The 17,572-nt window shown below is 59.2% G+C and overlaps 1 protein-coding gene across 2 annotated transcripts; it reads left to right on the forward strand.

The window, feature by feature from the left end:
- Positions 1–1,658: 1,658 nt before the first annotated feature.
- On the forward strand, positions 1,659–14,079 carry LBHD2 (LBH domain containing 2). Of its 2 annotated transcripts, XM_039251208.1 has the most exons (7): positions 2,697–2,724; positions 5,448–5,520; positions 6,041–6,379; positions 6,818–7,097; positions 11,494–11,579; positions 12,668–12,824; positions 13,776–14,079. In XM_039251208.1, the coding sequence occupies exons 4-7, from the start codon at positions 7,070–7,072 to the stop codon at positions 13,865–13,867; spliced, it is 363 nt and encodes a 120-aa protein (XP_039107139.1). In that variant the 5' UTR covers positions 2,697–2,724; positions 5,448–5,520; positions 6,041–6,379; positions 6,818–7,069; the 3' UTR covers positions 13,868–14,079. The 2 variants fall into 2 exon arrangements, with proteins under 2 accessions (XP_039107140.1, XP_039107139.1); XM_039251209.1 differs by lacking the exons at positions 2,697–2,724; positions 5,448–5,520; positions 6,041–6,379; positions 6,818–7,097 and adding an exon at positions 1,659–1,838.
- Positions 14,080–17,572: the final 3,493 nt, after the last annotated feature.

Genomic DNA, 17,572 nt, shown 5'->3' on the forward strand with positions numbered 1-17,572 from the left:
CTGGAGGTGAGCGAGTCCCCTCTTGCTATAACAGCAAATAGCACACGGGAGGAATTTTTGCTTTCCTTCCTGTGACCTTGGGCTAGTGTCCAAGAGAGGAATGCCTTCATCAGGAAACCCAGTCATGCTTCCAGTGAATTAAAGCCGAGGCTGCCCCTCCCCCACGGCTCTTCCTGGTTCCTCATGCCACGAAACCAGCAGGCAGAAGAGCAGTCACTGACTGCCTGAGATACTGAACCCAAGCGTCAGAGGGAATTGGAATTGGTTCCACACACTGGGTGGGGGCACTGTGCCTGGGGCCCAGAGGTGTCACCGTGGTGATTCAGGGTTCTTACTGGGATAGGGAAGGGAGCTCATTGATGACAGGCCCATAAAGGACTCGCTCCTGAAGGAACACAAGTCTGAGTCACCCCACCAAGACTAAAAGAGCAGTGCTGCTGAGGGGCCTGTGGAAGGAGGGACATGGTCAGTGGTTGAAGAACGTGCCCGGAGGCAGGAGCGATGGTAAGCGTACCCCTTGCTGACTGTTTCCTGCCCGCCTGTCTCCCCCTTCTCCCCTTATACTGCTGATGCCCAAAGCCTTGGGCTCAGCATGGCACACTCCCCAGTGGTCGTCACTCGGGACGATCAGTGGAGGACTCGTTTCCCCCGTAGGACCAGGGTGGACGCCGAAGGGCACGAGGGAGGGTAGTGTGCCTCTGCCTCCACAGGCCCACTCTGCCCTCCTCTGCCTGCTTCGTGCCCCCGGTGGGTTGTACCCACAGGATGGGGAGCTCAGCACAGAGTCAGACGGCCATCGATTCCCCTCCCTGCCTTCCCTGTTGCTGCGGCCACAGCCTCTGGAGCAGCTGTCCCCAGGCTCCAGCCACCCCCCTTTCCTGCTGCCCCTGGGGGACCCAGCGGTAGTAAAATCTCCCCACCACTGCCAGCCCGGGAGCTTGCCCACCCTTCCTCAGTGGCTCCGGGCCCTGCCCACACGTTGGTTACCAGGCCACTTTTTCTGCTGCCCTTGATTTCCCTGCTCTCTTGTGCCCTTGCTGGGACTCTGACAGGTACAGTCACACATACAGCAATAGTCATTATCAGTTACTTGCAGTTGGAATCATGAAAACCTGAATCTCCATCATCAGACAATAGATAAATCATGGTCCACGTAGCCATGAAAAGATTAAATAGGCCCAGGGCGCCTGCGCGGTTCAGTCGGTTGAGCATCCGACTCTTGGTTTCAGCTCAGGTCCTAATCTCAACGGTTCATGGGTTCAAGCCCCACATCAGGCTCTGTGCTCACAGTGTGAAGCCTGCTTGGGATTCTCTCTCCCTCTCTCTCTACCCCTCCCCTGCTCGGCTCTCTATCCCTCTCTCTTTCTCAAAATAAATAAATAGGGGCGTCTGGGTGGCTTAGTCGGTTAAGCGTCCGACTTTCACTTAGGTCATGATCTCGCGGTTCGTGGGTTCGAGCCCCGCGTCAGGCTCTGTGCTGACAGCCAGCTCAGAGCCTGGAACCTGTTTCAGAGTCTGTGACTCCTTCTCTCTCTGACCCTCCCCTGCTCACGCTGTCTCTCTCTCTCTCTCCTAGAAATAAATAAAACATTTTTTAAAAAATAACAAAATAAATAAACAATTTTTTAAATTATGTTGATCCATTCATTCAACCAGCCCAGAGCTGCCAAATGCCTGCTTTACACCAGTGCCGCTGTAGGTCTGGGGGCCACCGCAGGGGCCAGGCCGGGAAGCTGAGGGTCCACTCCAGGCCCGGGACAGACTGCAGACCCATGCACAGAAGACTGGGAAGAATTTTGAAGAGTGGTGATTGTTTCAAGGAGAGCTGACACGGCAAGGTGATGGGGGGGGGCCTGCCTGCCTTACAGATGGGGGGCTCAGGGGGGCCCCTCTGCAGCTATGATCTCTCTCCAGGCAGAGAACCCCCCAGTGCAGAGTGAGAGCAGAAGGTGGCCAGCGTGAGATGCCAGAGAGGGGGGCGGGCCTGCACACGCGTGGGGGCGGCTGATGGGACTCCCGCCGTGGTCCCACTTTTCCCGCCAGTCGCCACGGGGTCCTGCTGTGACCCTGGTGGTGCTTCCTGCGGTTTCCTGCCACCCACATCTCTGGGCCACGGCTCTTCCCGCACCGCTGTCCTTTCCGCCGCCCATACAACAGCATGGGGGACCTGGACAGTCAGAGGCATGAGCGAGTGCCCCGCCCGGATCAGACACAGAGAAAGCGCCCGCAGAGACGCGTGTGCATGAAGGAAGGAGGCTGGGAGCCCGGTGGGCGGCGAGGGTGGCGCGAGGAGGGAGGGCCAGACAGCTTCTCAAGTGCCACTTCCTGTTCCCCTGGCACCTTGACCCAGCCCCGAGTGTGAGTTTGCAAGCCCTGCCCTGCTGATCCCCTCTCGCATGTGCTTGCCAGAGGCTCCCCAGCACCTCGGGAGTGTCTCTGCACCTTCAGGGTGACATCTGCTTTGGACACGGCCTGTGGCCAGTCCCCTCCGGGAGAAGATTAAACCCATTAGCAAATTACCCCTTACCTGCTGAATGGGTATAATGCTCCCCACCTGGTGAGGATTAAGCGAGGTAATGGGCAGAGTGAGCATCCAGGGCACTTCATCACTCCCTTCTCTTTCCTCGTTAGAATTGCTGCTGTCACAGACCTCATGGCCCCTCGCCCCAGGCAGAGCTCAGAAGATAATCTCCCGAAATGGGCTTTCAAGACCCTCAGTGCCAGGTCTCCCTGCTGACTGTGGGGGAGGGGGCTCTGCTTCCCCCAGGGCCTGCTGCCCGGGTGCCACCACACCAGTTCTTCTTTGGTCTTTCCCCACCCGTTCACCCTACCCCTGCGTCGCTCAGGGCGCCCACTCCCGACGTGCAGGGTTTGGTGGCCTCTGCTCCCAACTCACAATCCTCACCTGGTGCGTCTGCAGTCTTGTGGTCTGCAGAATGACCTGCCAGGGGTGCGGTGGGGGTGGGGCGGGACCAAGATGGGGTGCCAGGCAGTAGGGGAAGTGCCTGGGCCTGGGCGTGCATTCTCTCTGGCTGCTCCCGGCACAGGACAGGGCAGGGCAGGATCAGGGGTGCCGGGCCCCACCTCTCAGCCTGCTCGGCCTCTGCCTCCGGGCCGTGACCCCCGCAGTTGGGGCTGGGGAAGAGGGGCTGTTCCTCCCATCCCCATGCCATCTGACTCCTCCTCCCCAGGCCCACTGTCAGGGCTTTGACTCCCAGCACTCGGTTCACACAGGGCTTTTAGAGCTCAGCTCCCATAGGCCCAAAGAACCGATCAAACAGGAGGCTGCCAGGAGTGGGCAGTTTCTATGCCATCCCTGAGCCTAACACCCACCCACACTGCCCCCCCCCCCCGGGGGCTTCAGGAGAGGGGCTCCAGGGTTCGCCTGCGGCCCCCCCATCTTGGAAGGCAGGAATCGAGCTCAGTTCAGCACTGAGAGCCCTGAGGCAAGCTGCTTCCCTCAAAGCCTGTGTCTAGCACTTACAGGGAACGGAGGTTGACAGCCCCCCTCCCCAGGGTTGCCAAGAGGGCTGGCAGACCAGCTGGGATGTGGCCAGTATTAAATGGAGGTATGGCCAGAGGTGTGCCCCCCCCCACCTCCTCTAGGACGCCGGAGCAGCAACCGAGCCCTGTGTGAGCAGTCTCATGTGCCGCCCCTAAATCCCAGCCTCGCCTCTCACTCAGCTCTGTGACCGTGGGCAAGTTCCAGCCTCTCTGTGCCTTGGTCTCCTCCATAGAATGGGCTAATAATGTACCATCCTTCCAGGGTCCCCACGATTAGCTCAGCTAGGCAAAGCATCCAGACAGTACCTTATACACAGGAAGTGCTATATAAACTCTGCCAGAATTACCGTGTATCATTCCAGAACATCCCATGCTATGCACACATCCGTGCATTAAAGGGGCACGTATTCTAAACACAATTGTTACACAAAGGCGGCTCACGGCAGGGTCATTTACCATCACTCCCGGAAGGACCTGTCACCACCTTTGTGACCAGAAACTGCGGCTTGGTGGGGTGGGGATGGGTGGCCACATCTGGTGAGACCCGGGGTGTCTCCCAGGGTCCTGGCAGTGGGCCAACCTCTGGAGGCTCTAAAGATCGAACCCCTGACACCCCACCCCCACCTCACCACCACGTGTCCTGCCCATCCTCAGTTTCTCAGAATGTGTTGGGGTGAGGAAGCAGGAAGGGCTGGGGACAGGGGTCCCCCGGTCCCCCAGTGGTGGGTGGTGGGTGGGCCCGAGGCCGGATGTGCCCTGCTCTCTGCTGGCAGGGTGCAGCTGGGAAGAGCTCAGCAGGCACCATGACCTTGGACAGCTCTCGTCCTCCCCTGCTGCCTGGGTGAGCTCTGCCCTGGGACCAGCCTCAGGTCCCAGCAGCGCCCTGCCCTCACCTGCCCCAGCCGGGGCCTCCACACTTGGGCTGCCTCTCTTGCTGCCGTCCCCACCTGTCCAAGGTCACCTGTCCTCCAAGCTGGAAATCAAGCACCGTCAGCTCCTCTCAGACCACGGAGCTGCAGATCAGACCCCACTGGGCTGTAACCAAAGCCCCTGCTCCCCTCCCCTCTGCTCCCAAATGGAGCTCCCAGCGCAGGGGACCAGCGGGCAAATGTGAAATGGGAAGCAAGCCCCTTCCTCCTCCTCCCTCCCAGGCCCCCCCGATCCTGGACAGCTCTGTCTCCCATTCTCCCGCCCACCCACTCTTCCGAGCCTGTTTTGCCTCTGTGCCAGGGGTAGAGGCCGCAGGCGGCGCGAGTGGGGAAGGAATATCAGCCAGATCCCCTCTGGCTCCCCCAGCCTGGAATCTGCGTCCGTCCCCACCCCACGGGGAGGAAGGGAGGGCCCAAGGCTCAGGGAAACTGAGACCAGGCCACAGACTCCGAGGGGAGAGCGGGGTGCAGCGCCCGCCGAGGGGGAGGCGTAGGGGTGGACGCCCCCAGGCTCTGGCTCTGCACGCGGCTGCCCCGTGGCCTGCCATCACCAGAGCCCAGGACACTGAGCGGCTGGTCTCCCAGGCTGGGAGGGGTGCGCAAACGAAGCGCTGCGGCCCACGGTGGGTGTCCAGCCCAGGCCCCTGGAGACCCGGAGCGGTGGGCCTGGCATCCCCGGTGGCACCCCGCCTGGGGCCCCCATTCACCCTGACGCCCCCTTCCCAGTCAGGCTCAGTCCTGCGCAGTGCAGGTCAAGAGGGGCGGTTCAGGTCTGGAGGACAGGCCCGGGCCCTCCTCCTGTCCCCACCCCCCAGGGAGGACAGATTCCGCCCCACCCCACAGGGGACCGTCCCACCCACTTGCAGGCCTCAGGGATGCTGTGTCGTGGCCACTGTGCGCTGTGCCCGCCCGCCTGCTCACCCTCATTCCGGGGGACTGTGGGAAGTGCCTCCATTGGTGTGACTCTCTTATTAAGGTATTTACAAAACTCTGAAATCTGATTATTTCCCTTAGAGAGAAACGTCCAGAAACTTGGTGCAGTCGATCAGTCTTTAAGGGCTGAAGATTCAGTGTTGGTGCAAGACAGGTGAAAATTTTATCGCGATGAGACAGTCATTAGAAGGGGGTTTTCTGTCGTCGACCTTCCTTCTTCCGTCCCCTGGCCGGTCCTCTCCTTGCCTGGGGTCATTTGCTTAGGACCCTTAGGACCAAGGGCCATAGCGGCTCAGTCCTTGACCTGCCTCTCATAGAGGATCAGCACGTGAGGAGAAAGCATAGGAAAATGGTGCTCAAAGTCGCACCTCAAAACATTAAATGTTTCAGATTGACACCCAAATGTATTGTCCCTGCTCTGCGGTGGCGACCCGGGAGTCTGGGCTGTTTTACCCCAGAATGACCGCAAGAGGGCGAGCAGAGCAAGCCTTCCTGGACCAGACCCAGGACCCCACCCACCCCAGGCCGGCCGCCCACACCGCGTTCAAGCCTTGGAGGGTGTGTGGGTGAGGGGTTGTTGAGGGGATAATTCTGGTCCGGCGGCGGCCGTCACCGCGGGAACACCAGCGACGGCTGGTCCTGACTCACACCTGGTCTCCTCTATCCTACGACAGAGGCAGCGGCGACGGGTCCAGAGAGGGGCAGGGCGCCCCCAGGACACACAGCAAAGGCCGGGCGTGGCCCGGACACAGCTCCTGCCTCCAGGTGTGCCTGTCTCCTGCGAGAGGCGCGGGACGGAGGGCAGGCAGCCGGGGTTGCCTCTGCAGGCTCAGATATGCGCCTCCAGGCCTGTCTTTAAAGACATCCCGGCCCCCGCCGGCTGCCCCACCAGCTGGGAGCCACCAGCTGGGAGCCCCAGGGGCCTGTATGCTTCCCGAGGACCCTATTAGGAGCATCCCCAGGAGCCTGAGGCCCTTGTCAGCTAACACCTTGGACGAAAACCAGCACCTCGGGTGACAGCCAGCGCCCTCCTTAACAAGCAGGGAAAGCAATTTCTGCCCACGTGGGAAGGGGGTAGGGTGGCCTTTAGGGGAGGGGGGGCGGGGGTGGAAATGGGAGCATGCCAGCACACTTTCCCGATGCAAGGGTGTCTGCTTGCCGAGACGGTGCAGTTGCAGACGCAGGGGCGGCTCTGGCATTGCTGTGTGACTCTCAGGCAAGCTCCTGCCCTCCTGGCTCAGGCACTCTCGGCGTGTGGGCATGGATGGGGGCTCCTCTGGCAGAACGCAGCTGACCGGGGCGCCTACCTGCCTAAAACCCTCCCAGAGGCCCCTGTTGTCACCAGGGACCCATCACCCGGCACCTATCCCCAAGCCGGGTATTCCTAGCCTTGCATGACCTCCGCCAACCTCCTTTTCCTTTCTTACCCCTCTTTATACCCACGTCATCAGGTCCCCCAAACCGCAGCCACCGTGCCAGCTCAGGCCTCTGCTGCGGCGTCTCCCCGCTCCCACCACCCTTCTCCAGGGGATCTTGTGCACAGAGCTCCACCCGTCCCATGGCCAGAAGATGGAGGCACTGAGATTTAGGCACAACATGCATTTCTACAATGACATCTCTCTGTCTGACTGGTTTACCCTTTTTGGGTCATCAGATTGTGAATTCATCAGACCGTGAATTTTGGATGGATCTGATTCATCCCGATGATCCTAGAACCCAGCACTACACTGAGTAAAACGTGTTTAATACTAATATTTATTAATAAATGTTTAGTGTATGAGTGAATGGGTGACAGAATGGTGAGAAGATGGGTGGGTGGATGAATGATGGAGATGGGTGGTAGAGAGAAGCAAGAAAGGTTACCCGATGTTTATGTGTACGGGTAACATAAGGAAATAAGAATAATGGATAAATGAATGGCAGAATGATGGATGGGTGAATTACAAGATGTCTGGCTGGCTGGTAGAGGATGAATAACTGGATGGAGAGGTGAATTAATGGAGGAAAGATGGATGCAATGGTAGAACGTGTGTGTGTGACATGAATGACCGTATAGATAATGGTTGGGTTAGTACTGGAAGCTTAGTAGATGGAGATGCTAGATGATGGAGAGATGGAAGATGGTGAATGGTGGATGCATTTGTGTAATGGTAATTGATTAAGTGATGAGCTGATAAATAGACTGTAGATTGATAGATGGAGGGTGGATGGATGTGGACACAAAATTGATAGATGGATACTGAGAGAATGTATAGATAGAAGGTGAATTGCAGGTAGTAGGTGGTGGATAGTGGATACTTGGTGTGTGGATGAATCATGGAAGCATGGGTGGATGGTGGATAAACAGTGAGTGGATGTTTTGATGCATCTATCCATAGAGAATGGATGGATAAATGGCAGGTACATGTGAGTAGATGTATGATTGATGGATGGACTGTGACTGGTGTAGAAGAAGCTGAATGGTACATGAATGAGGAATAGATGATAAATGAATGGGTGCTAGGCCAATGGATAATGGTTTGTGTACTATGGAAGTGCAGATGGAAGGCGAGTGGTGGATAGATAATGAATAGTTGGATCCTGGATGAATAGATGATGATTAGGTAATGAAATGATGATGATTAAATCACAGGTGGCTATATCTTGGAAAATGGATGAATGAAAGGTGAATTGTGAAGGGGAAGATGTTGGAGAGATGGTGGATGGATTGCAGATGGTGAGTGGTGTATGGTCAATGGCTGCTTTAATGTATAGATGGAGGAAGATGGATAGATGGCAAGTGGATGGTGAATGAATAATAAATAAAGATGGATATTGAATGGATAGTGAATAATGAGTGGGAGCTGATGTACAGATGATAAACGGATGGATCATAGATGGATTATAATGGTGGATGAGGTTATGGTGGGTGAATGCTCACTGCTATCTCTCTACTAGAACAATAGTTGGTACATAGAAGGCACTCAATAAATTTTTCTAGAATGGATGATGGTAGATGATACTTTACTGGGTTTTATTTTTTTTTAATTTTTCAAATGTTTATTTTGAGAGAGAGAGAAGAGGAGGGCAGCGAGAAAGAGAGATACAGAATCCAAAGTAGGCTCCAGGCTCTGAGCTGTCAGCACAGTGCCCGATGTGGGGCTCAGACTCATGTGTTGTGAGATCATGACCTGAACCAAAGTCTGATGCTTAACTGACTGAGCCACCCAGATGCCCCAAATGGGTTTTAGATGAATAGTGAATTACGGCTGGATGAGCGATAGATGGATAGAGGACAGTGTGAGATGGACAATGAGTGGACAGATATGTGGTGGATAGGGATAAGGGTTGGGTAAGCATTGGTGAGTGGGTGGATGGTGTGTTGTAGTTCATAGAAATATGAATAGAGGAGCGATGGCAACTAATTGGTAACTGAATTGTGGATGGATGAATTTGTGGCTTATTGGATAGATGGAGGCTAGTGGATGGGTGGTGGTGGATAAATCCAGATAAATGGAGAGTAGATAGATGATAGATTGAGTAGTGACAACCAGACATATGGTGGATGGATAAATGAATGGTAGACGGCTAGTAGTTAAGTGTTGATAGAAAGCTGATAGATTGTGGATGATGGGTGGATAGGTCATGGGTGAATAGAAGGTGAAGTAATGTTAGACTGATGGGTACTTTTGTGGTGTGTTGATGCTTGGCACATAGTGGGCATGGGTGGAATGGATGGATGCATGGTTGATGAATGGTGGTTGGATAGAGGGTGGTGATTGGGGTTAGATGGTTAATGAATGTTGGATGGTGGTTTGATGGTGACCAGATAATAGAAGATACATGAATAGGTGGTGGGTATAGACGATGGTTGGATGGTGGGCTGTGGATGTTGGCTAGAGGCTGGATGTTGATAACATCCAGATGGTGGATGTCAGGTGCTGGATGGTGGAAGGGTGGGGAGTCATGACGATTAGAGGTTACGCATCTTGGCCTCTGGTATCAGGTCTGCACACCAGGCTGAATGAAACTGTCCCAGGACTGTTTTGTTCCTTTTTTGGGAATGGCGTTGGGGATGAAGATGAGAGGTTAGCAGTGCAGGGACATACCCCACCCCCACCCCACCCCCATCACGTTGGCCATCCTACCTGGGTGTTTCCCTTCTTTTCCCTCCTTCAAACTGGAGGGTATCCTCTCTCCGTGCATCCGGCCCCATCGAATTTTCACCCCTCAGATTCCTGAACCACCAACCTGAGGCTTAGGGTCTCGAGCGGTTGGGGATCAGGCTGTGAGGGACACGGTTTTGTCACAGGGAGGATGAGGCCGAGGTGCTACCTGGGAGCTGGGACCGGGAGGGCGGAAGCGCCCAGGGGCCTGAGTGTGAATGGGGGACCCGGCGAGCGGGTGTGGGCGGAGAGCGCGGGGGAGGGAGGGCAGGAGCGAGGGCGGGCCAACCGGGCTGGCAGCTCCGAGCCCAGAGTGGCAACCCGGCGCAAGCAGCCAGCAGGAGAGGGTGAGTGTGAGTGAGGCGCAGGGGGCGCCCCCTCCCCACCCAGGTCTGGGCCCTCGCCCCCGGTGCGCCCTGGCGGCCAGGGCTGGGAGAGGAGGAAGGGGGAACTTGGAAGGGGGGCTCCGGAGTTCCCTGGGAGAGAGGAGGGAGTGGGGGCCGTGGTCAGTCCCCCGCTGCTGGGCGCCGGGCTTTGGGCCAGAGCAGTGCCCCTGGGGGCTGTGCACAGCCTGGCCTTCCGCACCTGGGGGCCTGCGGCGGTGTGGGTGGTGGGAGCCCTTGATGGTCCAGTGGCCGCTGGCGCCAGACAGGGGAGGCTGCCCTGAGGGACTTGCTCTCTGCCTGTCTGGCCCCTTGCTCAGCCCAAGGTAACAGCTGTCTCTCCCAACCCTGTCTCTCTCGTTTCGTCTGTCCATCTGTCTCTCCCTCTGTCCGTACCCTCCCTCCTGTCGTCTCTGCTTTGTCTCTGTGGCCAGCTGTTTTCTTGCCTTCCCTCTGGGCTCCTTCTGGAGTCTCTGCATCTCTGCGTCCAGTCTCTTGGTGCCCCCCACCCCAGCCCCCGGCTGCCCCGGGCTCTGGCTGAGGTTCTGAGTCCTGGGCTGGGATTGCAGGAGGGGCTCACGTGGAGGATCTGACCCCGGGCATTGCGCTCTGTGAGGGAGGGTAGGGGCTGCCTTCCTCGGGCTCTGGGATTGGCTAGAGGTATAGGGCCCCCCTCCCAGCCCTCCCTGGGCCTCCGTGGGACCTGAACTGAACCGAGCTGGGTGTTCAGTGAAAGAAACCCCATATATCAGAAGAGCAACCCTCCCCTCTGCACTGGGAGCCCACAGGACCCTCTCCCCCCGCCCCCACCAGCAAAGGTCTCACAAAGAGTCCATCCTACTGGTTACTGGTCGCTCTGCCCGCTTCCCTCCCAGCACTCCTGCCCCTTGCCTGGCCCCCTCCCAGGCTGCGCTGAAGTTAGATGTCGCCTGCCAGACCCACCCCCAGTCCGCCTGCGCCAGGTGCAGGTGGAGACTCAGGCTGGGGCCCCTCCTCCCAAGTTCTTGCTGTGCTGTCTCTGGCTGGGCTCCTGGCGCCTGCGTTGGCCTGAGCGGGCATGACCAAGTGCAGGATGCCGGGTTCCCTTTGGCTGTGGATGTCAAGGGCCCGGCCCTGGGTGTGTGTGGGCTGTCAGCTCTCCGAGAGGACCTGGCCACCTTTGCCTCAGGCCGACCTGAACCTGGCTCACGCTGCTCCCAGCCTCCTACGCAAGAACCCGATTGGGTCCTCCCATCTCTGTGCCCGCCTGTGCTGTTCCCTGCGCGGAACATCTTCTCTCCACTGGCCTGGCTGCCTCCTGCTCATCCCTGAGGCCTCAGATCAGCTGGCCCTCCTCAGGGAAGCCTTCACGGGCCTTGGGGCTGAGCCAGCCTCTCCAACTCTGCTCCTGCCTCTCTGCAACCCGGGCACGTTGTGTGGCGCCTGTCCAGTGCCCCTCCCCCATGGCGGGTGGGCGTGGGCAGGGAGCAGTGGTGACAGGGAGCCGAGGGGCAGTGGGCAGTAGGCCCAGGGCGGGCTGGCTGTGGGCTGGAGCGGTCCGAAGCTTCCGGGGGAGAGTGGATCCAGCACGTGGCCTCGTCTCTCCCCATCCTCATGCAGACGGACAGCAGACCAGCATGAGTGCTCCCCAGCCCACCGTGCCAGAGCCAAGCCCGGCTGAGGAGGCTGGAGGCCCAGCAGGGAAGGTACGTAGCTGGGGCCCTGGGGTCTTCCAGCGCTGGGGGACGGGAGGAAGCCAGCCTCAGGCCCTGGCCATGATTTGGAGCGTGCCTCAGTTTACCCATCTGGCTGGGAGAAGTGGTTGCTCTTCCATAGAAGTCTGAGGCATAAAGCACTTGGAGACCGAGCCTCGCCGGTGTCTCAGCAGCGGCCAGGGCTTGCCCCCCAAAGCACTGTGCTCTCTGCTGGCTGAGGCAATGCAGAGGCCTCTGCCCTCGGCTCTAGGTTTTGGGGGCTGCGCTGATACAGCTATAAAGTGAAGTCTCTGCAGGGAGTGCAGGCTGGATGTTCTGGATGCTCCTTCAAGCCCTCGTGCTAGCAGGGAAAGGAAGACAGGCACCAAGCGGCTGTCCTTGTATGTAGAAGAGGTGGGGGGTGGGGAGGTCCGGGAAGGGAGACCTGCTGGAGCAGAGGCCTGGACGTGGGACAGGGCGGGCGGCAGTGCTGCTGTGGCATTAGGGCCGGAGGGCTGGGCCTCTACCTTGGAAGGCCTTGAATGGGAGGCGGGGATGCTGAGGGCACCAGGAGGGCATGGGGAGGCAGCCCCCGCACACTCCTGTGGGCATTGAACAATGAGCCCAGAGCGCCCCACTCAGGTTGCCATGGCAACAGCTTCCCAGCTCCTCTGACGGGAGGGACCAAGGGCCTAGCAGCGAAGACCCCAGGAAGGGGCCGCACAGGACACAGGAGGGAGTTGGGGAGGCACAGAAGCCCTGTGGCCTTGGCCTCTCTGGCCTCAGGCTCTTGTCTGTGAAATGGGCCTGAGGGCTGAACCCAGGTGAGGCTTCTTTGGAGCCCCAGGGAGAGCTGCTGCTCCCCAGGGAGAGGTGCTGAGTGGTGCTCCGGCCACAGTGTGGGATGGGGGAGAGGCTGGCACCTGCATGGCCACACACACTCACACACACACACACACACACACACACACACCCTCATTCCTGCAGCCTGGGTGGGGAGAGCCCCGATTCCCCCAGTGGACACAATGCAGGACAGGTGTGGGGGGAGCAGGGAGCCCAGGGCCGGGCATTGCCCTGACCTGTGCCCTTCCTCCCTGCAGGCTGTGGCAGGTTCCCGGGAGAAGGGCCCTCGGCTGGGCCAGCGACTGCCCTCCATCGTGGTGGAGTCCAGCGAGGTGGGTTCTGTGGAGAGTGGGGAGCTGCGTTGGCCCCCAGAGGGCGCCCTGAGGGGGTCAGCCCAGAGCCAGGTTGCTTCTGGTGAGTGAGGGGCTGCCCATGGGGGTTGGTAGCCGGGGCTCCTCCTACCTGCTTGCACAAGCAGGGCCCTCCACCCCTGCAGCCTGTGTGCACTGCCCCCCCCACCCCCCCGCAATCTGCCGGTCCTCGAAGCCTCTGCTTGGGCACCCAGAAGCCTCCTGACCTTGACCTTCTTTGTCCACATGCCTCCTCCTCCTGCCCTTAAGGGCCCCATTGACTGTGGTGGCCCCAAGCCCAGTCCATCAGAGGTGCCCGTTAAGCATCTGATGGGCACAGGACTATATGCTCCCACTGTCCTAATTCCTCTTCCCCTCTCACTCCGGATTCATTGCCTATGGGACAAGCGGGTGTTAAAAGGGCCAGCCCAGGTGCCCGTGGGATGGGGCGGTGGGCCAGCCTGGCGGCAGGCTCCTGCACTAGCCATAGGTGCCTGGTCAAAGGCCAAAGGCCAAGGGACTGCCAGAGCCCTGGGGGAGGGTGTGTGGCTAGGAGAGGGGTGTTCCCGACACCAGGGGTGAGGCTGGGCATTGGGGGCCTCCACGGAGGCCACACGAGGGGTGAGCTGTGCCCTGGGAAGTTTTGTCCTCTGGGAAGTCTGTCCCCTGATGAGATAACAAATTCAGCCTCTCTGGGGCTGCCTGGCACCCAGCCTGTCCCCTCCCCCTCCTCACATGTCAGCCCCCCCACCAGCCTGGGCCCAGAAGGGGACCCCTCAGCTTCCCCCAAGGCCTCCTCCATCTCTATCACGTCCCCCCAGGGCCAAGAGCCGCACCCGGGACCATGCCACGGGTAACCGCCGGGCTCGGGCTGTGGGGAGGTCTCCAGGTGGGCAGATGCTCCCGGAGCGTGGCCTTGCCTGTCCCCACCTGGGTGCAGCCCCCTCCTCCCGTCTCATTGCAATCCCGTCAGGAAGGCAGCCTCACCAACACAGAGGTCTTTCTGTTTCTGCAGCCCCCTCAGCAAGTCTGCCAGGAGCACCAGGGAAGGTTCCGGATGACGCTGGCAGTGAGTGTGGCAGCTGCCAGGCCCAGGCCCCCCAGTGAGAAGACTAGGGCTCGGCACCCCTCACCCCTGCTCGCTGACAGCTGAGAGGCCTCAGCCCCAGGGCAGCAGGGCTGCTGCTTGGAGCAGGGAGAGCACAGCCTCATGGGGTGTGGCCAGGACCCCGGGCCGCCCTCACCAGTCCACAGCCCAGAGGGCCCATCACACCCTCCTTGCTCCTCGGTATGAAGCAGAAATAAAGGCTCTGCTGGTGGCCGGTGGGCATGCTTCCTGGGGACTCAAGGGGCTGGGGACGATTTGGGTTTGGCCGTGGCCTTCCAGACAAGGGCCTAGACTTGGAGCCCAGGCTGACAGGCCAGAGCACCAAGTGAGTGGCACTGGGTGCCCTACACTGGGGGTGGGGCAGGGGAGGGGCCGCCCAGGGCAGGACCAGCTTCCCCCACATGGCCTCCCCACCTCTCTTAGCCGTCTCCAGCTCTGGCTGGACCCCGAGGGCAGGAGTCCTTCCTCCTCGCTGGGTGCACAGGGCACAGGAATGAATGGTGCGTGGGGTGGGGAGTCCTGTTGCAGGCTGGATCCCATCAAATCCTTGCAAAAGTCCCACTTTACAGACGCAGAAACTGAAGTGTGAAGTGAGGTGCCCAAGGCTAGTCCTGGTCTCAGCTAGATGGGAGCCCTGGGGCTGGGAAGCACCTGGGTCCATGTTGGAGGGGCACCTCTTCCTGCCCACGTGAGGGTCCTGTCCCTCCATGGGATCCGGTGACACTGTCCCTTGGCGGTGCACTGTCCCACTGCACAAGGGGAGCCCTAGGGGCTGGTCGGGGTTGGCATGGGGGGAGCAGAGACCCGATCGGTGCCTGGGCCCAGGTTGCCTCCCCCTCTCCCCCATTCTGGTTCCCTGCCCTTGGCTAGCCTGACCCAGGCCTGAGGAAGCCCGGGGCCTGGCAGGAGGCAAGCCTGGATAAATGTTAGCTCAACCAAGTACGCAGGCCCAGGCAGGGTCGGACAAGACCCCGGTGAGCCTTGAGGGGCAGGAGGGAGACACAGTCCCCTCTGTTCTTTCTGGAGGCCTTGCTAACCTCAAGGATGAATAAGGCACTTTCTCCAGCATGCGTTCCTTCTAAAAATAACCACCCCCGACACGCAGGACAGGTGGGAGACGGAGGTGTGGAAGTTTGCCTGGCAGCCTGCTTTCATTGTAACCCTGTGGCCCCATGGGCCACGCGCACAGTCCCGATGCCCACACGTCCCCCCTGGTCTCTGGCTTAGGAGAGGTGCTGGACTGTCCTTCAAGTCCTTCCTGTTCTCCTCCAGCGCTTCGTGGTTCCTCAAGGAGGTGGGAAGGGGCAGCCATTTCTCAGGAAGCCCCACCAGGACTTGCTGACACATGTGATATGGGGCCCAGGACTTGAGCAGACGGGTGATTTCCATGTTCCTGGTGCAGAATGTGGGGTGGGCAACAGTGCCGTCTAGGAGATTTCATCCTAGCCCTTCCCAGGCACGGCGTCTCCCCCATTTATTTATTTTTTTAATGTTTTATTTATTTCTGAGAGAGAGAGAGAGAGAGAAAATCTGAAACAGGCCCTGGGCTCTGAGCCAGCACAGAGCCCAACGCGGGGCCCGAACCCACAGACCATGAGACCATGACCTGAGCCAAAGTCAGATGCTTAACCAACTGAGCCACCCAGGCGCCCCGCATCACCCCCATTTAAACACGACTCTCCCAGGGCACCTGAGTGGCTTAGTCGGTTAAGCGTCCGACTTCGGCTCAGGTCATGATCTCGCGGTTCGTGGGTTCGAGCCCCGCGTTGGGCTCTGTGCTGACTGCCAGCTCGGAGCCTGGAGCCTGTTTCAGTCTGTGACTCCCTCTCTCTCTGACCCTCCCCTGCTCACGCTGTCTCTCTCTCTCTCTCCTAGAAATAAATAAAAATATTTAAAAAAAAAAATAAATAAACACGACTCTCCCAAGGTTCCACAGCTGACAAACAGCTGAGCTGGGACAGGATCCGGGTCCACCTGAGACCCAGGCCCGAGTGGTACCCACAGTGCCACCTGGAGGCCACCAGCTAACAGGGCAGGTCTTGAGAGTGGAGGTGACCCATAAATGGAGGTCCCGGGACCCCGTCGTGCCCAGTGAGCTGGGGGAGTATCTGCTCGCCCCACAGAGCGCGGGCCCCCACCCTACAGGACACAGTCCCCTGATGTCGGCCCCAGCCTGCTCTCCGAAGAGCTCTTGTCCCCGGCACCAGCGGGGGACAGAAGTGGAGCCCCGCCCGCCGGGGCCCCGCCCGCCTGCACTCACGGGTGGACGACTGACTTGGGGAAAGGGCTTTGGGAATCATCCTGCGGCTCCCTCTGCCATCGGTTGGGGTCACTGCCTAGTGCCCTTCGGAGATGGGCCACCTAAACTTTGCAATATTCGCCCTGTCCCCTGCCCAGGCCCAAAGCCGGTGAGGGGCAGTGGGTGGAGCCCAGGCTTCCTGCTCTCCCACTGATCTGCGCCTTGGCCCCTCAGGCGGTGGTGTGGGTGAAGTTCACCCCCTCTGGCATCTCCATTCGCGCTGTGACAGCCTGGCGTTCCCGGAACCCCTAGGACAGGCAAGCATCTGGCGATGAGAGTCCTTCTTTCTCCCTGCCCTTCCCGACCTGAGAGCCAAGTCCTCTGCAGAAACAGACCCATTTGATGCCAACACCACCTCCATTTTATGGAGGAGTAAACTGAGACTCAGAGTCAGAAGTGCCTTTCCCACGTGCAGCCTCATGTGGGGGAGCTGAACTTGTACTCTAAGTGGGATCCCCAGCTGTGCCTTCCCTTCCCAGCTGCCCCCTCTGCTCTGCCTTTTGCTGACCCCAGCCTGACCAGCCCTCTGTCCAGGGCCCCTGAGAAGGCTGGGACTTTTCCAAAGGGATTTTACTGAGAAAGTTGGGGGGATACAACGTGGACATGGGATAAAAGAAACATCACAATCTCCTGCTGAAAAGTGGACGCAGACTAGAGGGGGCGGAGCTGGGAGCTGGGGAGAGGTCTGGCCCCCGCCAGCTTTTCAGGGACCTCACTCTTGAAAGGAAGTGACCCATAATTGGAGGCCCCAGGAGCCTAACATGCCCTGTGAACTGGAGACCAAGAAGATCAGACAGAGGAGCCCCCGTGTCTGTCCTCCAGGGCCTGGCCCTAAGGAAAGACCCAGTCCTCAGAGGCAGAAACCTCGGCTACACCCTAACCCCCGTCCCGCTAGCTGTGCAGCCCTGAGCAGGGTCCTGTGCCTCTCTGAGCCTTGTTCCCATGCAATGAGGTGGAGAATATTTACTCCACAGAGGCTCCAGGACTCCCACTGAAGGGCCCTGGGAAGTCACCTTGGGGTGTCCCCTCTGTCTCCTGAATCGTGCCGGCCCCTCCCATCTCTCAGTTTCTGACTGCCGGAGACACAGGGCACAGGAGGCCTGAGAGCAGACCAGCCCGAGCCAGGGGTAAAGGCCCAGCCAGCCAGCTGGGTGTGAACTGGGGCCCTATGACCAACCCTACTTCACAGGGGGCACCCAGGGCTCAAAGGGCTAATGATTCAGCTGTAAGCCAGAGGGCTTTCTGGAGGAGGTACTGGCATCTCTGGGTACAACTTGGCCTGTCTACAGAGGGCTATGGGGTGCTGCCATCTCCCAGGTGCCTTCCAATCTGTTATGGGCTGGATTTTGTCCTCAAACAATTCTTATGTTGAAGTCATAACCCCCAGTACCTCAGAAGGTGGCTG

Source organism: Hyaena hyaena, unplaced genomic scaffold, assembly GCF_003009895.1.
Source record: "Hyaena hyaena isolate Hyena2069 unplaced genomic scaffold, ASM300989v1 scaffold_386, whole genome shotgun sequence".
NCBI lineage: Eukaryota > Metazoa > Chordata > Mammalia > Carnivora > Hyaenidae > Hyaena > Hyaena hyaena.

Coding starts and splice junctions, on each gene's coding strand:
- LBHD2 (XM_039251208.1), top strand. CDS start 7,070: ATGATCCTAGAACCCAGCACTACACTGA. Junction 7,098..11,493: donor AGAACCCAGCACTACACTGA/GTAAAACGTGTT, acceptor ATCCTCATGCAG/ACGGACAGCAGACCAGCATG. Junction 12,825..13,775: donor CCAGAGCCAGGTTGCTTCTG/GTGAGTGAGGGG, acceptor CTGTTTCTGCAG/CCCCCTCAGCAAGTCTGCCA.